General features: G+C 43.2%; 1 protein-coding gene across 2 annotated transcripts in view; it reads right to left on the bottom strand.

Moving 5' to 3' along the window:
- The window catches only part of ATP8A2 (ATPase phospholipid transporting 8A2), a 420398-nt gene that overhangs the window by 126538 nt on the left and 272187 nt on the right, over positions 1–21673 (bottom strand). For both annotated transcript variants that reach the window (XM_072976043.1, XM_072976044.1), the window contains 2 exons: positions 7436–7510; positions 907–1029 (listed from right to left, as the gene is read on the bottom strand). In XM_072976043.1, coding sequence (XP_072832144.1) covers positions 907–1029; positions 7436–7510 — 198 coding nt within the window. The remainder of the gene's footprint in view (positions 1–906; positions 1030–7435; positions 7511–21673) is intronic.

Genomic DNA, 21673 nt, shown 5'->3' with positions numbered 1-21673 from the left:
TAAAACACGGGTTTGCTTTACGTAAATAAAGCAGAATAGGACTGTTTCCCAACCAAAGAGCCGCAGTGAACCAGGGGCTGGTCAGTTAGCCCTCCTGGTCTCCTTGTGCATGGAACTGCCTCGAACCAATAAGGTCCTTTTCTTTTTTCCCTGACTGGACATGTCTAGGACGCTTTCCTAAGTGCGAAGTAGCCCTGAGGGCGACTGTCATAACCCCTGGCTCAGACTGAAGCCTCCCAGAGTTGTTCTCTACGGAGGGCTCCTGTACCCACCCAGCACACGGTGTTCAAACCTCCTGCACGACCACCTGAGACAGAAACAACTCTGCCTTCCCGCCAAGCTGGGTGCCTGCCTTTCCTCCCTCCCAGGGGGGAGGTGGTGGGGCTCAGCTCTGCCCTCTTAGCTGCAGCTGAAGGGCCGGTGACACCCCAGGCCCACTGGCCACTCCTGACCGCAGGATCCCCGCCCCGGCTGGGCCAGCCCCGCCCCTGACCCCTGTCTCAGGGTGGCCTGCCCCTCGTCTCCTAGATGCTTTCCCTTTCCTGATGCTCCAGACTGAAAACAACACCCCATTGCCCTGATTCCTGTGTTCGCATCTGGCCAACTGTCCTCATTGGCCAGAACCAGGCAGCGACAGCAGGAGGGCTGGGCAAGGCGACAGGGCTGAATGAGGGGTCGGGGAGGCCTGGACCCTAAAGACACCAGGCAGAGGGGACTGCTGGCCATGGGATGCTGGGGGCGCACGCAGAGAAAAGGAAGGGATGGAAGCTTCTTTCCAGTGGGGCAGCTCGAGTCCCCTGGGTCTGCCCTCGGGGGGAGCCCGTGTCCCCACTGAGCCTCTGCACCCTCCCGGGCGGGTACCCACCCACTCTGGAGGATGTGGTCCCCGATGCCCACGCAGTGCACCTTTGTGTTGAAGCCCTCGGCGTTCTGGGTGATTCTGTAGAGCTGTGGGAACCTCAGCATGCTCTCCTGACTGCACGACCTCTCGAAGATGCCCAGCGTGAAGGGGGGCAACGCCGTGAAAATCTGCGGGGAGAACAAACAGCTTTAAGTGGGACTTTCCTGCTTCTGCAGCTCCCGTGTCTCCGGGCTCCAGAATGACGCCTGGGCCACGGGGCAAGTCCAAACCTGAGCTTCAGGATTCACCACTCCCTGGACCCCCTCCCTGCAAAGAAAGTCGATGAAAGACCGATCTTAACCGTTGCTTCATCAGCATCAAATGAACACACTGAGCATGAAAAACAACGTCATAAATATGTGATTCGCCAAAAACCTTGTTAAAATTGAACCGCCTCCCTTTGCAAACAAGCAGTGACGTGGCCTCCCCACCACGTGAGCTCTGTGCGCACGTGGGCAGGATTTACGACTTCCCATCCTGAGATCACACACAAATTTCAGGAAGCACGATGCCCTTCATTCACTTCCTCATTTGACAGATGTTTCTGGGGACTGAATTATGGGCCAGGTACTGTGATCATCGCCAGGCAGAGGGAGATTTGAAAACAAGAAGAAAGAAGGCAAAGCAGGTCCCTGAGCTCTAGGAAGTCCGTCCCAGCAGAGCTGGGGACAGGGCAGCGGGCGACAAGCATGGAAGCAAACACAGAAAACAGAGAACCGCTCCTAGGGGCGAGGATGCAGGAGGAGAGAGCGAGTCAAGGATGCCAGGATCAAAGAGCCTCTGGCCTGTAAGGTACTGAACCTGCAGGACTTGGCAGGACGATCAGGGGCGTGGTGAGAGGGGTGCAGAGGGAAGCACCCTCGTGAAACGAGCACCTCTCACAAAGCTTCGGGGCACAAAGGCACACGGTACGTTCGGGGGAAACTTCTAGGACGTGCAGGATGGCGGCTGGCCGGGGACCCGGCACAAGACCGGGATGGGCAGACGGTGCTTCCTAAGATGGCTACTTTTCCCTGTCCTCGAAAGATGTGTGACGTGCTTGCATCTGTGTTCCAGGAAGAGAAGGCGGGGAGGCTGGAGACCAGCGTTTCATCCCAGTCCAGGTGCGTGGTAGACCCGTGGGCCACCTCCTCCCTGGCTGTGCACTGGGTCACTCTCTGCATGAGCACTGAGCAAATCCAGACCCAATAGCCCAGCAGGGGCCCCTGGGAGGGGATGCATGTCTCTGCGAGAACTCAGAAAGCACACCGATGCCTGGAGCCTGAGAGTCTGGCCAGAGAAGTAAGCCTTTTCCCAATCTGTTCCCATGGAGCAACCAGAGGGGCGGTGGGATGAGGCCTGGAAAACCTGCAGGCTCCACCTTCACCCGGAGGCAGAAAGGAGAACCGCCCTGGGATGTCACTGCTCTGCAGGTTTCCAGGAGAAAACAATCACGAGTGGTGGTCCTCGCGTCCCTCACAATAACTCAAGCTACCAGGGTCGTGGCTGGAGGAAGGGGCCCCCACAAACATCTCTGAAGCTCCACAGTACATGAACTCACCCCAGCTGTTCTGGGTAAAGGAGCTCTCTGCACACTGCTCACACAGCCTGCCTTATTCTTCCTTTTCTGTTTTCACTTGACTTCCTCCTTTTACCCACTTCAAACCCGCCCCTCCTCTCCACCCCCAGGCTAACCTCCTACTGTACCCCTCACCTGGCTGGCAGCAGCCCCCACCCACACCTAGGCTGGACATGGAAGCAGTCTTTTTCATGCTCACATAATTCACAGGAGGGAGGAACCACATTTTTCCAACCATCACCGATAAGCAGGCGTTCGCCTTGTTTCCAGGTCTCTGTTCCCACAAACATCATGCCATGAGCGCCAGGAATACATTGTAACACCTATACGTCAGCTTCCACTCCTGTGGGGAGGATTCCTAGACGTGGGGCTGTGGGGTTGGCTTCACCAGACGCTGACCGGCTGTTTCAGAAAAGGTACCCATCGTTCACCTGTCGCTTCACAAAGGCCCACAGTGATGTTTTCCCTGCTTCCCTACCAGTAACAGGTGTGATATTCTATTTCATACTCTCCGGTTTGAAAAATCAAAGATATTAACTCTTACTTTTAAATAAATGTACATTTCCCTGGACTACCAGTGAAAGGGAGCATGTTTTCATTCTATTCGTTGGACGTATGGATTTGGAATTCTGTGAAATGTCCAGTTCTGTCAACTTTTGTAAGAGTTCCTGAGCATGATAGACGGCAACTCTGCCTTTATGTTACAAAATTTCCTCCAAATACATTTTCTGCCTCCTGGCTTTCTTTAGGGTGAACTTGGCCATGTAAAAAGCATTTAGTCTTTATATGGTCAAGAACGGCTTCTGAATGTGCAATCACGGTTATGGAAGTTTTCAGGAGTTTCTGGCAGGATTTTTACAGTTTTACTTTTCAAATTTAAGTCTTAATTTATCTGAAATTAATTTATCTCTGTTGTATCAGGTTGGAGTCCAATTTTTTTTTCCATATAAACAGCCAGTTGTGAGAACATAATTAGTTAATCCAAACTTCTCTGCTGTACTAAAACACCGCATTGACATTGACTGCACTCTCACACCCTATAGACCTGGAATCCAGGACTGCAATTTGCTGCTGGGTTTTCTGACTCCTTTGTCTGGTTGTACGTCAGTATCACACTGATTCGGCTACGGCAGCTTCACAGTACGGTCTGGTGTGTGCATAAGTCTACCCCATGACTGCTGTTTTCTGAACTCGCTTTGCATATTTATTCTTAGGTGCCTGTTAATTCCAACTTTAATATCATTTTACACAACCTCCTTCTTTTCCCCCAAAGCAATCATCTGTTGGGATTCTACTTGGAATCACATAAATTTACATATTAATTTTGGGATAGTTGATTCTTTTATGACATTAACTCTTCCCATACAAGGAAACAGTATGATTTTCCATCTGTTCAGACCTTACTTCACATGCTTCAGGAAGATGTGGGGTGCTTTTCATATATCGACTTTACTGCATAATTTTAATTGCTGTTTTGAAAGGAATTCTCTCTTTGCATTTCTAAGTGCTCGCTGTTAAGAGTTTAAAAAAAAAGCTAGTGATGGCCAGGACAGGAAAAAGCTATTAGTTTTTATATATTTATTATGGATCTGGTCCTCTTATCAAATTCTCTTATAATTCCAGTGTTCCTTTACTGACATCTTTTGGGTTTTCTAGATATAGTGTCACAGATGGACACATTCACACGGCCACTTTTGTGCACATATTTGTACAAGCACAGAAATAGTTCCTCTTTTTCCTACTATTTGTAATAGTTATTTAATATTCTTGGCAGTTGCTGAAAATTCCAAAACAATGCCAAATTCTATACTGATGGTAGGAATCCATGGCTAATTTCTTATTTAAAATGATGTCGTTTTAGAATTTTACCATTTAAGGCAATACGCTACCTTTTTTTTTTTAAATAAACAGTCTGCATTATAGTTAGTTGACTTATTTCTTTCCTGTATCACTTAGAGTCCTTATTTTGGGAATGCCAGTGGAACTGACTCAAAACCTTTTGCAGTGACTACTGACGGGACCATGTTTTTCTTCTTTGTGTGGCTGATACAGTGATACCTAGAAAGCTTTCTTAAATTCTGAGTCTCCTGTTTTCATGAGATAAACCCTGCTTTGGCAAATATTCCACCCCCTAATGCACTGCTGCAGCCCATTCGCTGATACCTTGTTTAGAATGTTTACATTTCCCTTTACAAGTGCGGCCGGCCCGGTTCTCTCCTTCAAGTTACTCTGGCTTGCTAAAACTAAGTAGGATAGAATTTCTGAAACAGGTTAAAAAACATTAGAGTTATCTCTTCACTAAAAAAAAATGGATACCATTTAGCTGAAACCCATGTAATCATGGGAGCTTCACTCACTGGTGGCCTCTTTAGTCTCACTCTACCCATAAAAAAAATGTAGAAATTTGACTAAGGATATAATAAGAATTTAATGGGACGGCACTGATTCATTACTTAAAATTGCTAAATATGACATTATTATTAGAGTAATGGCAAAACTGGAATACGGACTGGCATGGACTAGGTAATGGTATTGTATCCACACAAGCTGTGTGATTTTTGATCATTATACTGGTCTTACCAAGCCACGTAAAGTTTGAAGAAACAGCCATGACGTCTTAACTTGCTCTCAGCCGGCTCAGAAATAAACATGTTTGTTAGTGCGTGTGTGCATGTGCACCTGCACACATGTGCACATGTATGGAGAGAGAATGCAGACGGTGGCCAAATGCTAACAACTGAATCTGGAAATACTGTTCTTTGTACACTTTTTGCAGCTTTTCTCTAAATTTCCATGGATTTCAAACAAAACTTGCTGAGACAACTTCCTGGGGCAGACTTCCACGCCCCGAAAAGGCTGGGCCCTTCCAGGGACTGACTCTGGCGGCCAGTGACCCTCTGACTCCACTTGACTTGACGTCCCAACCCTCTGCCACCAGTCCCCAACTCCAACACCAGCACCGTGGATCCGTGGCAACAGAGCCACTTCACCTGGGAATTTCCTTCTCTGCTGCAATATTTTCTGTCGTCTGGAGGACACAGAGGCATTAAACTTATCCCAACCCTGGGGACCAAAGATCACCATGGGCCTTACACGTTAACATGGGTAACGCCTAGAAAATTTTGTTTAGAATTCTGTCTTGATTCTCAGTATCTCTGAGAAACTCTCTGCCAAGTTGGGCTGGTGTTCAGGAACCTGCATCTTCTCAGAAATCCTGGGTACTCTCATGCCAGTGGTCTGCGGACCGCCCGTGCCTGGACCAACACCACCCTACAGCCTACCAGCATCTTACGTGCAGTAGGCACTTGATGTGAGTTTGGTGGATTAATCTGAATTGCCCAAGACTGCAGGGAGGTAAGGAAAGAATCCAGCTCTCCCACCTGAGTATGAAAAGCGGGCTAAAATCCATTCCCTGTGTAACCAGGCGGCATGTATTTAGCTCTGAGCTCTAAGGCAGAGCAGCCGAGGTCTCAACCTCCCCTTTACAGATACGCATGGGCACGTGGTGGCCTTTCCAGCACCAAGTCACCGGGGAGCAGGCGGCGCACTTTTCCCTACACGGTCGCCACACTTTGACCCACTCGGGACAGCTCTAAGTCCCGCAAAGCTAACAGTCTGTCGGGGCGGGGGGTGCCTGAGCCCCTGTCCAGTGGCAGTGGTGAGAGCAGCTTCCCCAGCACAAGTGACAAACCTGCTCTCACCACCTGCCACTCCTGTCTTTTGGGGCATAAGTATTAGCAAACAAATGAGCTGGGGTGCTTTTTTTAAAAAAGCTTTTCATGTGTTTCTGTTTTGTCTGTTTTTTGAGCCTGGGAGCTAGTTAGGTTTATTCGTTTATTTTATGGAGGCGCTGGGGATGGAACCCCGCACCTCACGCAGGCTAGGCGAGTGCTCGCTTCTGAGCTGCCCCCCCCCCCCCGGCTGGCGAGGAACACGGCCATGAACTGACCAACGCTGCTTAAAATCAAGATCAGAACCTGGTTCAGCAGCATCTTAGTCTGCACATGGGACCCTCCTAGCCTGTGGCTCCAAGCAGGGCTGGAGCAACGTGTGCTGCGCAGCATTTTAACGCAGCGCCTGGTGGAGTGGCCACCGAAACAGGGAGGGAGCTGGGTGGGTGGATGACGAATATCCAGCACAGATGTATACACAAACGGTAAGCCTTTACAGCACCACGATTTGTGTCACTGCATGTCTGGTCTATGCCCACGTGTGCCTGCCTGCGATGTCAGCCTCGGAGAATCAGCTCCCCAGGGCACAGTGTCGGAGTCAGCGTCCAAAACCAGGCGACAGGGCGGCTTCAGAAATGTGCCCTGCTAGGGTCTCCCGGCCCCAGGCTGCACCCCCGGCCCTCCCGGCCAGGACAACAGAAGGCTCACCGGCAACTTAGTCACGTTAGCCAGTGGTTTGCGTTTGTTTCCAGCTTTTGCCTTCATTGCCGTCAAGTGATAAAAGGAGAATTCTGACACCACGAAAACTACCAAATAAGCTGAACACCACTCGACACGGGGGCCGGAGGTCAGAAGTCGCTTTGTTAGCGCTCATGGCGGGAGAAAACATTCTTCCACAAGGACGGGTGTGCTTTTAAGAAGGACAAAAAGGACACCAGATTCCACACTGTGTATTTGTATTTAGGTTTAAGAATTCAGAAATAAAATTACAAAGTGGAATGAATTTCAACATGGTTTGGGAATTTTTTTCTTGAGCTAAAAAACATGGAAATGTTGCCCAGGCATTTAGCAAGGAGGTAACAAGGGTCTATTATCAAGATATATGGGTTAATAATTTCATTGGGGTTACTCAAGAATGATCTGCTATGATTGAAACCATGTGTGGAGAGTTTGGGCTTCTGGGATGTGCAGCAGCAACAAGGCTCTAAAGATGTATTTGTGGGGCCGGCCGTGGACACAGATGCACTTCCCAGACACAAACAGTGCACCTCCGCACGCCATCGGGGAGAGATGGGGAGAGCTTACCACGTTGTACAGGCCGATGCACCAACGTTCAAATAAAATCTGCCCGGAAAATCCATTTACGAAGGCGAACCAAAGCTGAAAGAGAAGGAAGTTCATGAAGTTTTAGATCAGTGTTGACCTAAATGTTTCCATCTGTGAAAGGAGTGGCAGGACGTGGACCACCAGCTGGACGCAGCCGCTGAGGAGAGAGCCCGAGGGCCACAGCAGTTGTTCTCTCATAAAGCCCAGATTCCTAGCATCACAAACACCGACATTTTAAGGAAAATTTATATGTAAGGCCCATATCAATTTTAAGCGGCTGCCTGCACATATTTACAGAGAAGCCGTTTGTGCTTAATTCACATCTAATATGTTTTGTGTCAACACTTCTCACTGACTGGAAGGGTCTCCGTTTTATGTTCTTTTTCCCATAAAGTTGACTCAATAAATATGACTTATCTTTGTAGGACTTACAAATAGATTTTAAAAAAATAAAATAAAAAAACCACAGAAACACCTCTGTTGGTCCCATGTGTTTTTAGCTAACAAAATGCTGACCATCCTTCATCAAATGTCCACCAACTTGGCAAAGGGCAAAACACAACAATATGAAAGAAACACACTCAGATCATCTTTAGCAGTAACATGGGATGTAAAAATTAATAAATTGCAGATGATTCATGCCCTCAAGTGACCCTAATTCTAACTGATTAGGCAAGACTGACATAAAAACAAGTCCAGAGCAAAGGGCCAGGGACACGCATGACAAGGAAAAAAATTATTTTAGAGATGGAGCCATCCCCCGGACATAATTCGGAGAACTGGAGTGGGTGAGAGGGAAGCGGGAGAGGGCAGAGCATCAGGAAGACAGACGGAAACCTGACTTAGGAAGAAGCAAATATGGAAACAGTTCATTTCTACAGAGAAAAATATTAATAAAGTTGAACAAAAATAAAGAATAGTATATAATATTTTAAACATCTATGAAGACAAAGGCCTAATTTCCTCACAAATTCTTTACAAATGAGAGAAAATGTCCAACAAATGGTCAGGAAAACAGGCAAGAAGCAAAACAACGTGTGAGTGTAGGAGACCTCACTTATTAGGAAACACACACACACACATGCGCGCGTGCACACGCACACATACACAGGGACACCACTTTCTACCCAACAGGTGCCAAGGATTTAAAAGCTTGGTAACCTGAGGGATGGCTACCTTCATACCCCGATGGTAATAGCACTGGCCACAAATATGTTTAATACACTTTTCCTTTGACCCAGAAATTCCACTTGTAGGAACGTATTCTGTATCTTACAGCTAATCACACAGTATTCAACATGAAAATACGAGGAAGCTACCATGTGTTACTTGGAAGGATGAGAAGTGACCACGCATACACTGGTAGCTGGTTACACGCATACGGTCCACCACAGCAACGAGGCACTATGCAGACATTAAAGAGCAACCCAGATCTGTGGGCACAGTAACACAACCCCACGGACACATTCTCACAAAGACAAACATCAAGCTGGATGCTCATGGTCATGACTGTCGAGCAGGTGTGTGCACTTGGATATGCGCAGCAACTTTCCGGAAGACACGTAAGAAATGGTTACTGTTCATTATTCCGAGGCAGCAGATGTGCTCTCCGGGGGTAGCACAGAGACTCACTTCTACCTCGTAATTCTGCCAACCTTTAAAACATGTTCATGCTTTATTTAGACAAGGGTTTCAAGCAGTCATTCTCAACCAGGGTTGACTTTTGCCTCTGAGACACTTGACAACGCCTGGAAACCGTTTGGGGGGTTGTTGGTGTCTAGAAGGGAGAAGCCAAAGAGCCCTACGATGCCCAGGAGAGCTCCTGACAGCAGAGAATCATCTGGTCCGAAATGTCACCAGTGCCGCTACTGAGAAACCCTGGACCAAAGGAAGAAATTCATTACGTCAACCTGATAAAACTTAGAACGTTGTAGTGTTCATTATATGCAAAGTCACGCCATGCTGACAGACCGCAGGAAGCCGTGGTAGTTTGTGCGAACGGGGTGGGGTTCAGAAACCTTCACTTCTTTTTGAGGAACTCCCCTCTGGCCGGACTCCACTTGGGGAACCACAGGCCTGACTCTACGGGGGCCGTAGTAGCACCAGAAGTGAATCCAGAACTTGACAAAATTAGATCCCCAAACCGGAAATATGTCTTCATAAATTATTCATGAGGAATCACTTTAAAGACTGAGAGTGAATTTCATGTCACTTTGACATTCAAGCTGTTGAAAAATGCACAGTAAGGAGGGAAAAATCCTACGAAGTCAAGCATCTCGTTCTCAGCATTAACCTTTCTCCAAGCAGCCTCGTCACATCGCAGACCTCAGTCTTCCCTGCAGTCACATCCCTGATCAGCTGGTGTTGGGACATTTCCCCTCAGCAGCCAGTGTTCTCATTTTCTCCAAGTTGGCCCTGGCTGGACCCCATGTTTCTTCAAAGATTTTTGATATGTTTGTACTAATTTTTATCAGGTGCAGGTGTTGTAACTTCTTGAAAAGCATAAACAAGCTTATTTTCAACATTTCTAATTCAATTTCAATCTTCATTCAAATAGTCTATCATTAGATAATCAGACCTGTTATTTCATTGGAAATATTTATTTGGGAGAGAAAAAAAGTTTTTAAACCAAAACACACAAAACAAACAAAATCCATCTCCTAATTTCAAAATCCACGGGCTGGTTTTCTTTTACATTGTAAACACTCAGATTTGATTTTATTTTGGCAAGATCTCCATAGGTGAAATGGAAAAAGTATGAGAACACACTGCTTTTCAAAATATTTATATAAACGTTCTTCTTTTTTACTTTATTTATTCTCGAGACAGGTACACGATGGCTTCCTGACACACTATAAAATCAGGCTTTCACACGGGTTAGTCATATACAAATGTGAATTCATATACAAAAAAGAAAGCCCTGCCCGGTTCGTAAACATTCATGGCGTTTTCGGAGGGTCACCACTCCGAGCTTACAGCCCTTGGTGCAGACAGGCACCTGCACCCTCTGCTGTGCGGTTTCTTGGGCCGGGCCTTGCTTACAGCCGCTGGACTTTACTCCTCTGGACTAAGGGGGCAAAGATCCCTCTACCTTTACCTCCCTGTTAACTGGAGACACTATTAGACGGATGCAGGCAAAGCCGAGAGCCAGGCTCTACCGGACGGCCGCAGACATGCTGGTCTGGATGAAGGGCGGCCAGCGCTGACGGCTTGCCAAGCCCCCGGGGTTTCTGGTGCTCAAATGTAGTGCTGTTTTGAGCAAACGGACCCACACATATTAAATGGCTTTTCCTTCTTGGAAAAAGATCCTTCTTCTTTGCTTTAACTGCTGCCTCGCTGCCAAAAATTCAGTAACCGTCCTGGCTAATTGCACAGGCTCCCGCCTCGAGGTTCAGCTGCCCCGCACGCCGTACCTCCAGCCGCTCAGGTCCTCAGCTGCCAGTTCACATGCCTGGGTGATAGCTTCATCAGGGACAGGGGGACCTGCTCCCCGCTTTCCTCTGCTCTCCCAAGACCCAGGGCAGACGACTGCAGTGGGAAGGTACCCCACAGAGGATAATTAAATAACCAGCTATCTGGCTTCTCACTAAAGTAGCAGCAACAGCCGGATCTACTGATGCAACAGTCGGGTCTACGCTGAGTAACCGGCATTAAAGCTACGTGTTCAGCTCTTGTATATACTTCCCTGTGCTACACAGTATAATCTTGTCGATCTATTCTACACATGCCTGTCACTATCTACAAAGTTTGAACTCCCAGTCTATCCCTTCACGCCCCCCTTGGCAACTAGAGTCACAGTGCTACGATCTTTCCAGAATTTGATCTGGCAGTATGGAGTAGGGTAAGAAATTAGCACACGTGTCACTAAGAAATTCTATTTTTAGAAATTCAGTTCTGAGAAATAAAAGCACCTGTATATAAAAACGTATCTTGTGGGGGAGGGTACAGCTCCGTGGTGGCACGCAGGCTTAGCATGCACAAGGTCCTGGGTTCAATCCCCAGCACCTCCCTTTCAATAAATAAACAAACCGAATAACCACCCCCCCAAAAAACATATTTTTTTGCAGTTTTGTTATCAGTGAAAACAAAACAAAACAAAAAGCATAGGGGAAAACAGGGTTCAGGTTCCTTATTAGACGGAGAATCAGCAAGTCTGTGTTTTCAAATGCAAAATCTACATGGATGTAAATGAAGGCATAAGTGCCAAAGAACCAGTATGAGGCTGACAGAAGAAAAGGCAAAATGAACAGGTAGGTCGGTTGGCAGGTTGATAGGAAATCAAGGGGTAAAAAATCAGGGAAGCGATTATAGAGCAAGGGCTATCAGAAATAAAACCAGCAACAGTAATAATCGTCACAATAGTAGGAGAAAGATACCCTAGGAACTTTCCCCGCAAGTGTGTTTCATCCAGTAAACAAGGGCCTGAATGGCCAGAATTAAATGAAGACTGCTGCAACAAAGGGGCTGTTCCATCCCCGGGAGGTTTCAAGTTTTCTCTTTCTGGGTCGGTCCTGGACTGGCTCAGTGCTAGGAGCCAACGCCGCACACTCACAAAACTTCTAAAGGTTTCTCAAGGCAAGCAGACAAGAACCAGTTACAGAGTAATGTGTATAGAATCCATTTTTGGTGAAACTACAACAAAAATGCTACATGTTTAAGTATTTCTAGGACTACAAAGAAAGGAACAGAAGGTACTGACTATTAGCACAGAAATAAAGACAGACGAAGGAAAGCTGTTTCTCCTTTATACATTGCTAGTACATAACGAATGAGCATTCCTTTCAAGAACTATACAGAAAAGACCTGGTTACTGTCTGTCGCTCCACCACGTTCATTTCTCTCCTGTAATCTCTGTTCCCTTGTTACCTGTCTACCCCATCGCCTGTAAACTGCACCAGCCAGCTCCACTCCCTGAATGGCCACGTGATCAGGGCAGCTTCCTTAATCCCCCAAGCTGCTGCTGCTGCTTTTTTTTTTAAAGAACAAATGGGGGGAAAAAAAAAACCAAAACACGGCAGAACTGCTGTTGTTTTCGATGATAACTACAAAAGGGAACATACATTTAATGCTTACTCTGCACAGAACCTTCCAGTGACTCTAAATGGATTATCTCACGTAAACCTCAGCGCAATCCCAACAAACAGGCATGAGCTGCATCTCACAAGGGAGGAAACCAGGGCACAGGGGTGACGGACGACATCATGGCTGCCACCCAACAGGTGTTTAATGGTAGACTGCTGTAGTTGTGAACAGCAGACCCGACATAGCAATCAAGTAATTTTTAAAAACATCGAAGTCCAGGCGACCCAGAATCAAGTCAATACTCATGGCTGCTAACCATGCTGCTGACAGTTTATGATTGTAACAGGACAAAATAACTTCACAACTACAAGCACATTAGAAGCTCAAAAAACGTATTAACAAAATGATCTAAATCTTAAGCCTCTAATGTTGTGGAGGGAAGCTAAAAAGGCTCCTTTTTAGTTTAAGATACAAACTGTTTTGAAAGACAAGCCACAAACATCTTCCTCATTTCACAAAACAAAATGCAATCATTCTGGTTTCAAAAAGATTTTCCTGCAATATTTTGAGCTGAAATACACAATCTTTTGCTAATATGGCTGAAACTGACCCAGCAGACCAACACTGTTGAGTATTATGTTGGCTGTGGGTTTGTCATAAATAGCTTTTATTATGTCAAGCTGTGTTCCCTCTCTACCCATTTTGGGAAGGGTTTTTATCACAAATGGATGTTGAATTTTATCAAATGGTTTTTCTGCATCTATTGAGATGATCATGTGATTTCTGTCCTTACTTTTGCTGATGTGGTAGAGCACGTTAATGTGTGTATGTTGAACCATCCTTGTGTTCCTGGGATGAATCCAACTGGATTGTGTTGTATAATCTTTTTCACGTGTTGCTGGATTTGATTTGCTAATATTTTGTTGAGGACTTTTGCATCTGTGTTCATCAAAGATATTGGTCTGTAATTCTCTTTTTTGGTAGTGTCTTTGGTTTTGGTATCAAGGTGATGGTGGCTTCATGGAATGAGTTTGGGAGTGTCCCCTCCTCTTCAGTCTTTTGGAAGAGTTTGAGAAAGATTGGTATACCAGCCCACAATCAAAAGTAAGCCTCTCACCTTTCATTATCCAAATTCTCTGAATAAAAAACAAATTAATACTAAGATGACACTCTAAGTTATGTCTACAGGGATTAGAATGTCCTAAGTAAAAAAACAGAAATTGCTCCTTGCCTATAGATGTAGCATATGATGTGCACATACAAATTTTCTTACTTTAGTTTAACATTTTCTTTTCCATTAAAATCCCAAATGATGCAAGAATTTGAATCTTAGAGCTCAAAAGTCACAAAAGATAGTAAAGGGAAATCTGGTAAGTACTTTCAAAATTTCCTTAATTTTTCAGTGCTACAAAAATACGTCCGTTTCTGCAAAATGACATACTTATCCTATGGGACATCAGGTAAATACAAAGTCGGGTTTCCTTCCCATAAAAGACCATAATTTCAACCAGATGGAGTGTGCATAATTACATTGATTTTTAATAAGGAATTCTTGGCACAATAGAATGTAATCGCTCCAAATTGTGTCAAGGACTACTTACATTTTTTAATAGTTCAAGGCTTAGACTCTCAGCCCAAATCCTGTGCTTCAGTGTCAGGAGACCAAACAGCTCTGGAGACTAGTAATGAAATAATGAGACTTTCATCTGGGGGCCACTGGTTAGTTCTCGTCCATTAATGATAAAGTTGTTTCCAACCTCCTGGTGTTGGAACAGTGGCAGGGGGTTTATTACAGAAGGGGTAGCAGGAATATGGATAAGATCATTTCATTTACAGAGAGGACCTATGGCAAATATTTGAGAACAAGTGTTTTGTAACAAATAAAGTAATGCTCTTCACATATGGACAGTAAGACTTACTGCCTGGCTCCACAGACCGGGGCTGTAAGAAGGCAACCAAATTTTGATGCTGTCCCTCCATCCCCGCTGGCCACCTGATGCCTGTACCCTGGGCAAGGTGTGAGATTTCTTTTCCTTATTTACTTCTTCTGGAAAGCAGAGGAAAAGGTCTGTCTCCTCTGTCAGAGGAGGATTATAAGAAAAGAATCATATTTATTTTTAAAAATTCAGTTATGGAAGTATTTACTAAGACCGTGCTTCAAATTATGCCCTGTGCTATGTGTAGCCATCACAAAGGTGAAGCATCCTTGCCCTTCAGGACCTCAGTCTGGTTGGGGACAAGTTTGGGATGAATCAGAAAATGGAAAAGTATGGAAAAGGCCTTCAGGAAATGGGTTCTGTCTACAGGAGTCACCATAGCCTTTTCAAAGGTGGCAGGCACTTGGCTGGGTCTCAAAGTATCAGATTCCATCATCAAGTCCTAGGGGAGAGGGCCATTAAGGGCAGAGGAATGACTTGTATGTAACTGTAGCAAACATGAATTTCCAGGTGGCCAGAAGAAGGGAAATGAAGTGAGATGAGAGGCCCGGAATCAGGCTGTGAAGGACATTAGACAGCTGTTCTTCAAGCATCTGAACCACGATGCACACACTGCCTTGGAGAAATCTGAAAACTACGTATCTATAGATCTGAAAAAGTATCTCAATAAATATATAGTTTATGGTGGTTAAATACACACAACGTGAAATTCACCATTTTAACCCTTTTTAAGTGTACAATTCAGTGGCAGTAGGTACCTTGACATTGTTGTAAAATGTTACTCTCCACCTACAGAACTTTTTCATCATTCCAACCTGAAACGGTTCCCACAAATAATCACTGTCCATTCTCTCCTCCCTCCAGTCCTTGGCAACCACCCTTCCACTTTCTGTCTATGTGAATTTAACTATTCCAGTTACTCCACATAAGTGGAATCACGCAATATCTGTCCTTTTGTGTCTGCCTTATACCTCTTAGCATAATGTTTTCAAGGTTCGTCCATGTTGTAGCAATGATCAGCATTTCAGTCCTTTTCAAGGCTGAATAATATTTCACTATAGGTGTAGAGCACACTTTGCTTATCTATTCATCCATCGATGGACACCTGGATTGTTTCCACCTTTTGGATAACGTGAATAATGCTCCTATGAACACTGACGTCCAAGTATCTGTTCAAGCCCATGCTTTTGAGCTTTTGGGTGTGTACACAGAAGTGGGATTGCTGGATTACATGGTAATTTTATGTTCAACTTTTTGAGGAAGTTTGATACTGATTCCCACAACGGCTGCACCATTTCACTTTCCCACCAGCAAGGCACAAGTATTCCAATTTCTCCATATCCTCACCGATACTTGTTATTTCCTGTGTGTGTGTGTTGTTGTTGTTGTTGTTTTTGGCAGTCATCTTAATGGGTGCAAATTGTGAGAACTGGTATTTCATTGTGGTTCTGATCTGCATTTCCCTCACGGTGAGAAATGCTGAGCATCTTCTCTGGAGAAATGTCTATTCAAGTCCTTTACTGGTTTTTGCACTGGGTTCTCTTTTTGCTGTTGTTGAGTTGTAAGAGTTACATATTCTGGATATTAATCCCTTATCAATCAGATACATGATTTGAAAATACTTTCTCCCATACTATGGGTTGCTTTTCATTCTGTTGATAGCATTTTTTTGATGCACAATATTTTTAATTTTGAAAAAGTCCAATTTATATATATTTTAGTTCGTTGCCTGTGCTTTTGGTGTCGTACCCAAGAAATCACTAATATTCTTTCACCCGTGTTTTCTTCTAAGCGTATATAGTTTTGGCTTTCCCATTTAAGTCTTTGATCCACTTTGAGTTAATTTTTCTATATGGTATAAGGTAAATGCCTAATTTTCTTTTGCACGTGGATACCCAGTTTTCCTAGCATTATTTATTGAAAAACAGTCCTTTCCCCATTTAAAGGTCTTGGCACCCTTATCATCTGGCTGTATATGCAAGGCTTTATTTATAGGTTCCATATTCCATTGCTTTATGTGTCTGTCTTTATGCCAGTACCACGCTGTTCTGACTATTATAGCTTTGTAGCTAGTTTTAAAATCAGGAAATATGATTCCACCAACATTGTTCTTCCTTTCAAGACTTTTGTCTATTGAGGTCCCTTAAGATTTCATAAAAATTTTAGGATGAGTTTTTCTACTTCTGCCAAAAAACATAACTGGCATTTTGACAGGGATTGCACTGAGTCTGTAGATTACTTTGGTCTCAATATATCTCAAGGTAATGTAAATGTTTTAATGATAAGTTCAGGCAGTTGTAAAGGACATAATTTCTGGCAAATTGTAAATATCAACACCTTAAAATAAATTTAGATCATTTACACCTTTTAATGTGGCCACTGGATTCTAAGTATCACCAGCTGATGCTCATCACAACCCACTTTAAGAGATATAGGAACAAATACTTCTTAAGAGTCAGAAATTCTACACTGTTTCTTTTTGTCTGTAACTTGTTTTCCATTCCACTTGACCCAGATATAATTTAACCCTAATTTAATGCATTTTTGTTCAAGAGTCCTTTATTGATTACCCTACCATGCTTCAAAAAAAAATAATAAAGAAAAGAAATTAAAATTGAATTTCTTTTAATTCTCTGTGGCTATGGGGTTCTATGTTTAAAAAGTTCCTCTGTACTGAGTTTTCATTACAGATATTAGCGGCATATAATTGATAAAAATCATAATTTTTGATAACTATTAAATAATAAATAAAATATAATACAGTTTTGTTGGAAATGTACCTTTTAATGATATAGATGGAGCAAAGTCCTCCCCCAGTCTATTCACTCATGTAACTGAGAAAGGATATTTTACCTGACAGGGTTCAACTTCATTTCTATTCCTATTGCTCATTTCTATAGGTCTGAGTCCTTAGAAGTCTAGTTCACATAATAAATGAGAATGTTAAGTTTTATTAGGGCAATATCCATCAGTACTTTGGACCTCTGAGCCATGTACCAAAAGACAATAGTGTTCTACTAGTCAAGTTCTTTAAAATCACCTATCTGCTAACATCTTGATCAGGTCCTTTGCAAAGTTTCCAAGAAGCAAAGAATCAGAAACCACTGACTTGAGAAAGAACTGGTCAACTGTTCACCAGAATAATTTACTCTCCTAATGTCTAGGAAGCATATCTGAAGCCTATAACAAAAAGTTTTAAATAACTTCTAATGATTCCTGCTACATTTTAATAGAGACACACCCTTTTCACCTGATACCCCTCAGAAAGGTTTGGGGAAAATAAAAATATTTTTCATTTTTAATACACAATTGCTAGCATATTTTGTTCGATAAAGTAGTTTCTTCTTCTCACACAGGGCAGCCTGACTCACATCACATTCTCTGTACCTGAAGTTCTCTAAGTCTGTGCTCAGATGATACAGTCATCCTGTCTTACATGCTTTAAGTCTTCTTCCAAATCTTAGAGTGGCAGATTTAGCTCATTCAAGTTTTAAATGATTTCATCCATAAAATCTAATGGGCAACACCTCCTTTCCCTTTTTAACTAGTTAGTTAAATAAAAAATATATTTATACAATGGAATACTACTCAGCAATAAAAAGAAAAAATAATGCCATCTGCAGCAACATGGATGGACCTGGAGATAATCAGTCTAAGTGAAGTAAGCCAGAAAGAGAAAGAGAAATACCGTATGTTATCACTCATACGCAGAATCTTTAAAAAAAAAAAAAAGGACACTGATGAACTCATCTACAAAACAGAAACAGACTTGCAAACATAGTAACCAATCTTATGGTTACTGGGAGGAAAAGGGGTGGGAAGGGATAAATTTGATATACATAGATAAATACATATAAAAATAGATACAAAACCAAATTTATTCTGTATAGCACAGGAAAGCATATTCAATATTTTATAATAACCTTTAATGAAAAAGAATATGAAAACAAATACATGCATGTATATGCATGACGGGGACACGATGCTCTGCACCAGAAACTGCCAGTGTAACTGACTATACTTCATTAATAAGAAAGACCTATAACGGAAAAGAATTATTTCGCTGTACACCTGAAACTAACACATTATAAATTAACTACACTTCAATAAAAATATTTTAAAATTAAAACAAACCGAAATAAAACAAACAAAAAAAAGTTCTGACTTCAAATTTCAACTAAAGCTAAAACCATGGCCCAGTCTGTAGAAGTACCTACAAACTGCCCTCTGTCCCAGCTGTTGTGTTCAAAGTTCCCAGCTCTCAGCTGTGGGCTCTCAGAAGCACAGCTTTCTCAAAGGCCCCACGTTGGGAGCTGCTTCCGCAGGTGTTGATTACAAGATCTCTGAACAAATTAAAACTGGAGGTACCACCAGAAGCATCACCTCTTGGTCCATGCCATACACCTGTACCAGGCCTTACAAGGTTGTCAGTAAAGGGCAGAGGGAAGCTGGTGAATTAGGCTTAGAGTTTTCCAAGGAAAACCATCTCTGAACACTTTCTCCTTTCTCTTCCCCTTTTTTTGCTCTCAGTTTTTATTTTCAGAAGGAATAGTATTTACTCAATAAATTTGTAGCAACCAAGCTACTATGATGGCATTTTATTGCTTTATGTTTAATTATGGCATTATTAATACTTAGAACATAATTGATTTAAAATAATTTTGAGGCATTTCTAAGGCAACGTGTCTATTTTAAGTGCATGTATTTATGATTTCAGAATAACAGTTTAACAACCAGCAGAGAGGGAGGGTACAGAGCAGTGGTAAAGTGCATGCTTAGCATGCACAAGGTCCTGGGTTCAGTCCCCGGTACCTCCATTAAAAATACATAAATTTTAAAAATCTAATTACCACCCCCACCAAAAAGGAAAACACCACCACCAGCAGAAGCATTCATCAACCTCGTAAAGCCCTAGGATGCTAACGGGGGCAGTGTCAGCGGCTGCCGAAGGCACTAACTGCAGCACGCGGCGTGCTTTACGAGGAGCTAGCTCTCGTGACGCCCCTTCTTGCCGCAGATTCCTGTCATTCTGAGACCTCCATCAAATACGCTAATGCACAATTTAGCCTGAATATTATGTGTAACCCAATCGATCACTCACATCCGGGAAAAGTTCCAGGATTCATCCCAGAGAAAGTCCTCCCGACTCCTACCCAAGCAGGTGTGTGCACACGGTAATGATGATGTGTTCTTTACACCTGCACCATGTCACGTTCTTTTTCACAACAGGATGTGAACGAACAGGCATACTGCTTGTCATTATCCAGAGCAGCTAAGAAGTTCGTGCTCTGTTATTTTCGTAACTTTTTGGAAAGTTCTTTCAGGAGAGGAAAATAAGTGTGATAAACGATGGAAAATGCTGTCACCTTTCGTCTCAGGGCCAAATTATCATGAGCACATATTACTCTTATTATCATCTGAAATGTATTAACTTAGTGTTTCAGTGTTTCCATTATTACATGAATGTTAAAATATGCAAATAAGAAACAAAAGAGCTAATTAAAGAAAGTCCAAAACCACATATTGGAGCTTCTAAGAAGAGCTTTCAAAAACAGAAAAAAAAACCCTAGATAAAATGGAGATAAATAAGGGAACAGAAGAAAATTTCAAATAAATTTTATTTCATACCTTCAAAGAGACAGGAGAAGGTATTACATCCATAAACTAAGAGCAGAATGCTACTATGAAAGTAGGGGGAAAAGAAAATAAAGCACTTAAAAATTAAAGAGAAAGAAAAAGATTAACATTTTAAAAAGTCTCATTAATGGGGTTGGCAGATAAGTCAAGGAATCTTCAACAGGGCAAAGAATAAGAGTAAAATTTCAAAAATATAAGCAGCTTGGGAGATAGATCCAGAAGGTTAGTATATGACTAAGCTGTAGTAGAGACAAAATGCAGAAGATGGAGGACATGACAATAAAATAAGAAAATCTCCTAGACAAAAGAAAACCAATCTCTAGGTTGAAAAGGCACATAAACGGAAGAAGATACACACACGTTTTTGTAAATTTCAGCACACTGAACATAAAGAGAAGGCAGAGAAATACTCTGGAGTCTGAATACAAAGGACTGGGAATCAGAATTACAGTGAGTTTCTCTCCAGTCGATGAGAAGGAAGTTAAAGGACACACAGCATTCTGAGAGACAAAGAATTCAGCCTCGGATTTTATACCCAGACAATCTACCAACTAAATACAATCAAAGAACAAAGATATTTTTGGCTATCCAGTGCCTTGGAAATACACCACCTATGTAACACTTCTCAAGAACCTACCGATGTACGTGCATAAGGGACACGAGTGAAGGAGTCGAGAATAAAGAAGATAAGGGGTTCACGAAACAAATTTCCACAGCAGAAGGAAGCGGGCTGCTCTCTCAAGCACCAGCAATCTAGATGGAGCCTGGAGGACCACGGCTTCAGAGGGAGGGGGAGGCGGACAGGAAGATGCAAGAAAACACGTAATATGATGGAACAGCTGGAGAGTATTCGGCAGAGCTTCAGAAGAATGTGGAATTCAGTTAGGGCAAGACACGAAAAGAGCAGCTTTTAGAATCTACAGGACAAACAGAGCAAGGAAGGAAAAGTAGTTCTAACATACTTCTTGGCTCTGGAGCAAACACTATTTACATAATTTTAAGGAAGTTAACAGGGTTCTGAGCATTAATTAAAATGATAGATGTGACTATGATGGAAGTTGGAGGAGTGGGGGCAGGCTTGGTGGGAGGGGGCCCCTCCCCAACCAAGACACAAAGTCAGGGGTTAGGTCTGAAATGCACACACCAAGCCAAGGTACAAGCAAGTTAGTTAGCGATATAAAGACAATTTCTAGGAGAAGCGTCTAAAGGAGGTTTTCTTTAAGAATTACAGCTACAAGAGAAGTCCAAGTAGGGGTAAGATTGATCATTTTCACTGATGTGTAAGCACACACATACTGTCCATGTATACACATCTGTACCTACACACACATCCCATGCCTCCACATGCTGTGATTTATAAGTTTTAGGCAAACTACATGTTTTATTTTGATTAAAAAATTTAAAGTAACTGACTGTATTTCCCAAAAAACACTACTGAATTACTGACTTCCTGGTATTGGTTTCATGTCTGTATCGACATCTGGACCATGCTTAGGTTTTTCTGTGCCACTGACGTTGCTGTGCGTCTCATTGCCAAGTGCCTTCCACACACTAATTATCAACTTAAAATCATATTATTACATCCCACTTGGCACTGCTTATATAATTAAGAGGGAAAAGC

The sequence above is a fragment of the Vicugna pacos genome, chromosome 14, assembly GCF_048564905.1.
Source record: "Vicugna pacos chromosome 14, VicPac4, whole genome shotgun sequence".
Classification (NCBI taxonomy): Eukaryota; Metazoa; Chordata; class Mammalia; order Artiodactyla; family Camelidae; genus Vicugna; species Vicugna pacos.
The sequence above is the reverse complement of the archived record's forward strand: the minus strand, read 5'-3'. Positions and strand labels throughout refer to the sequence as shown.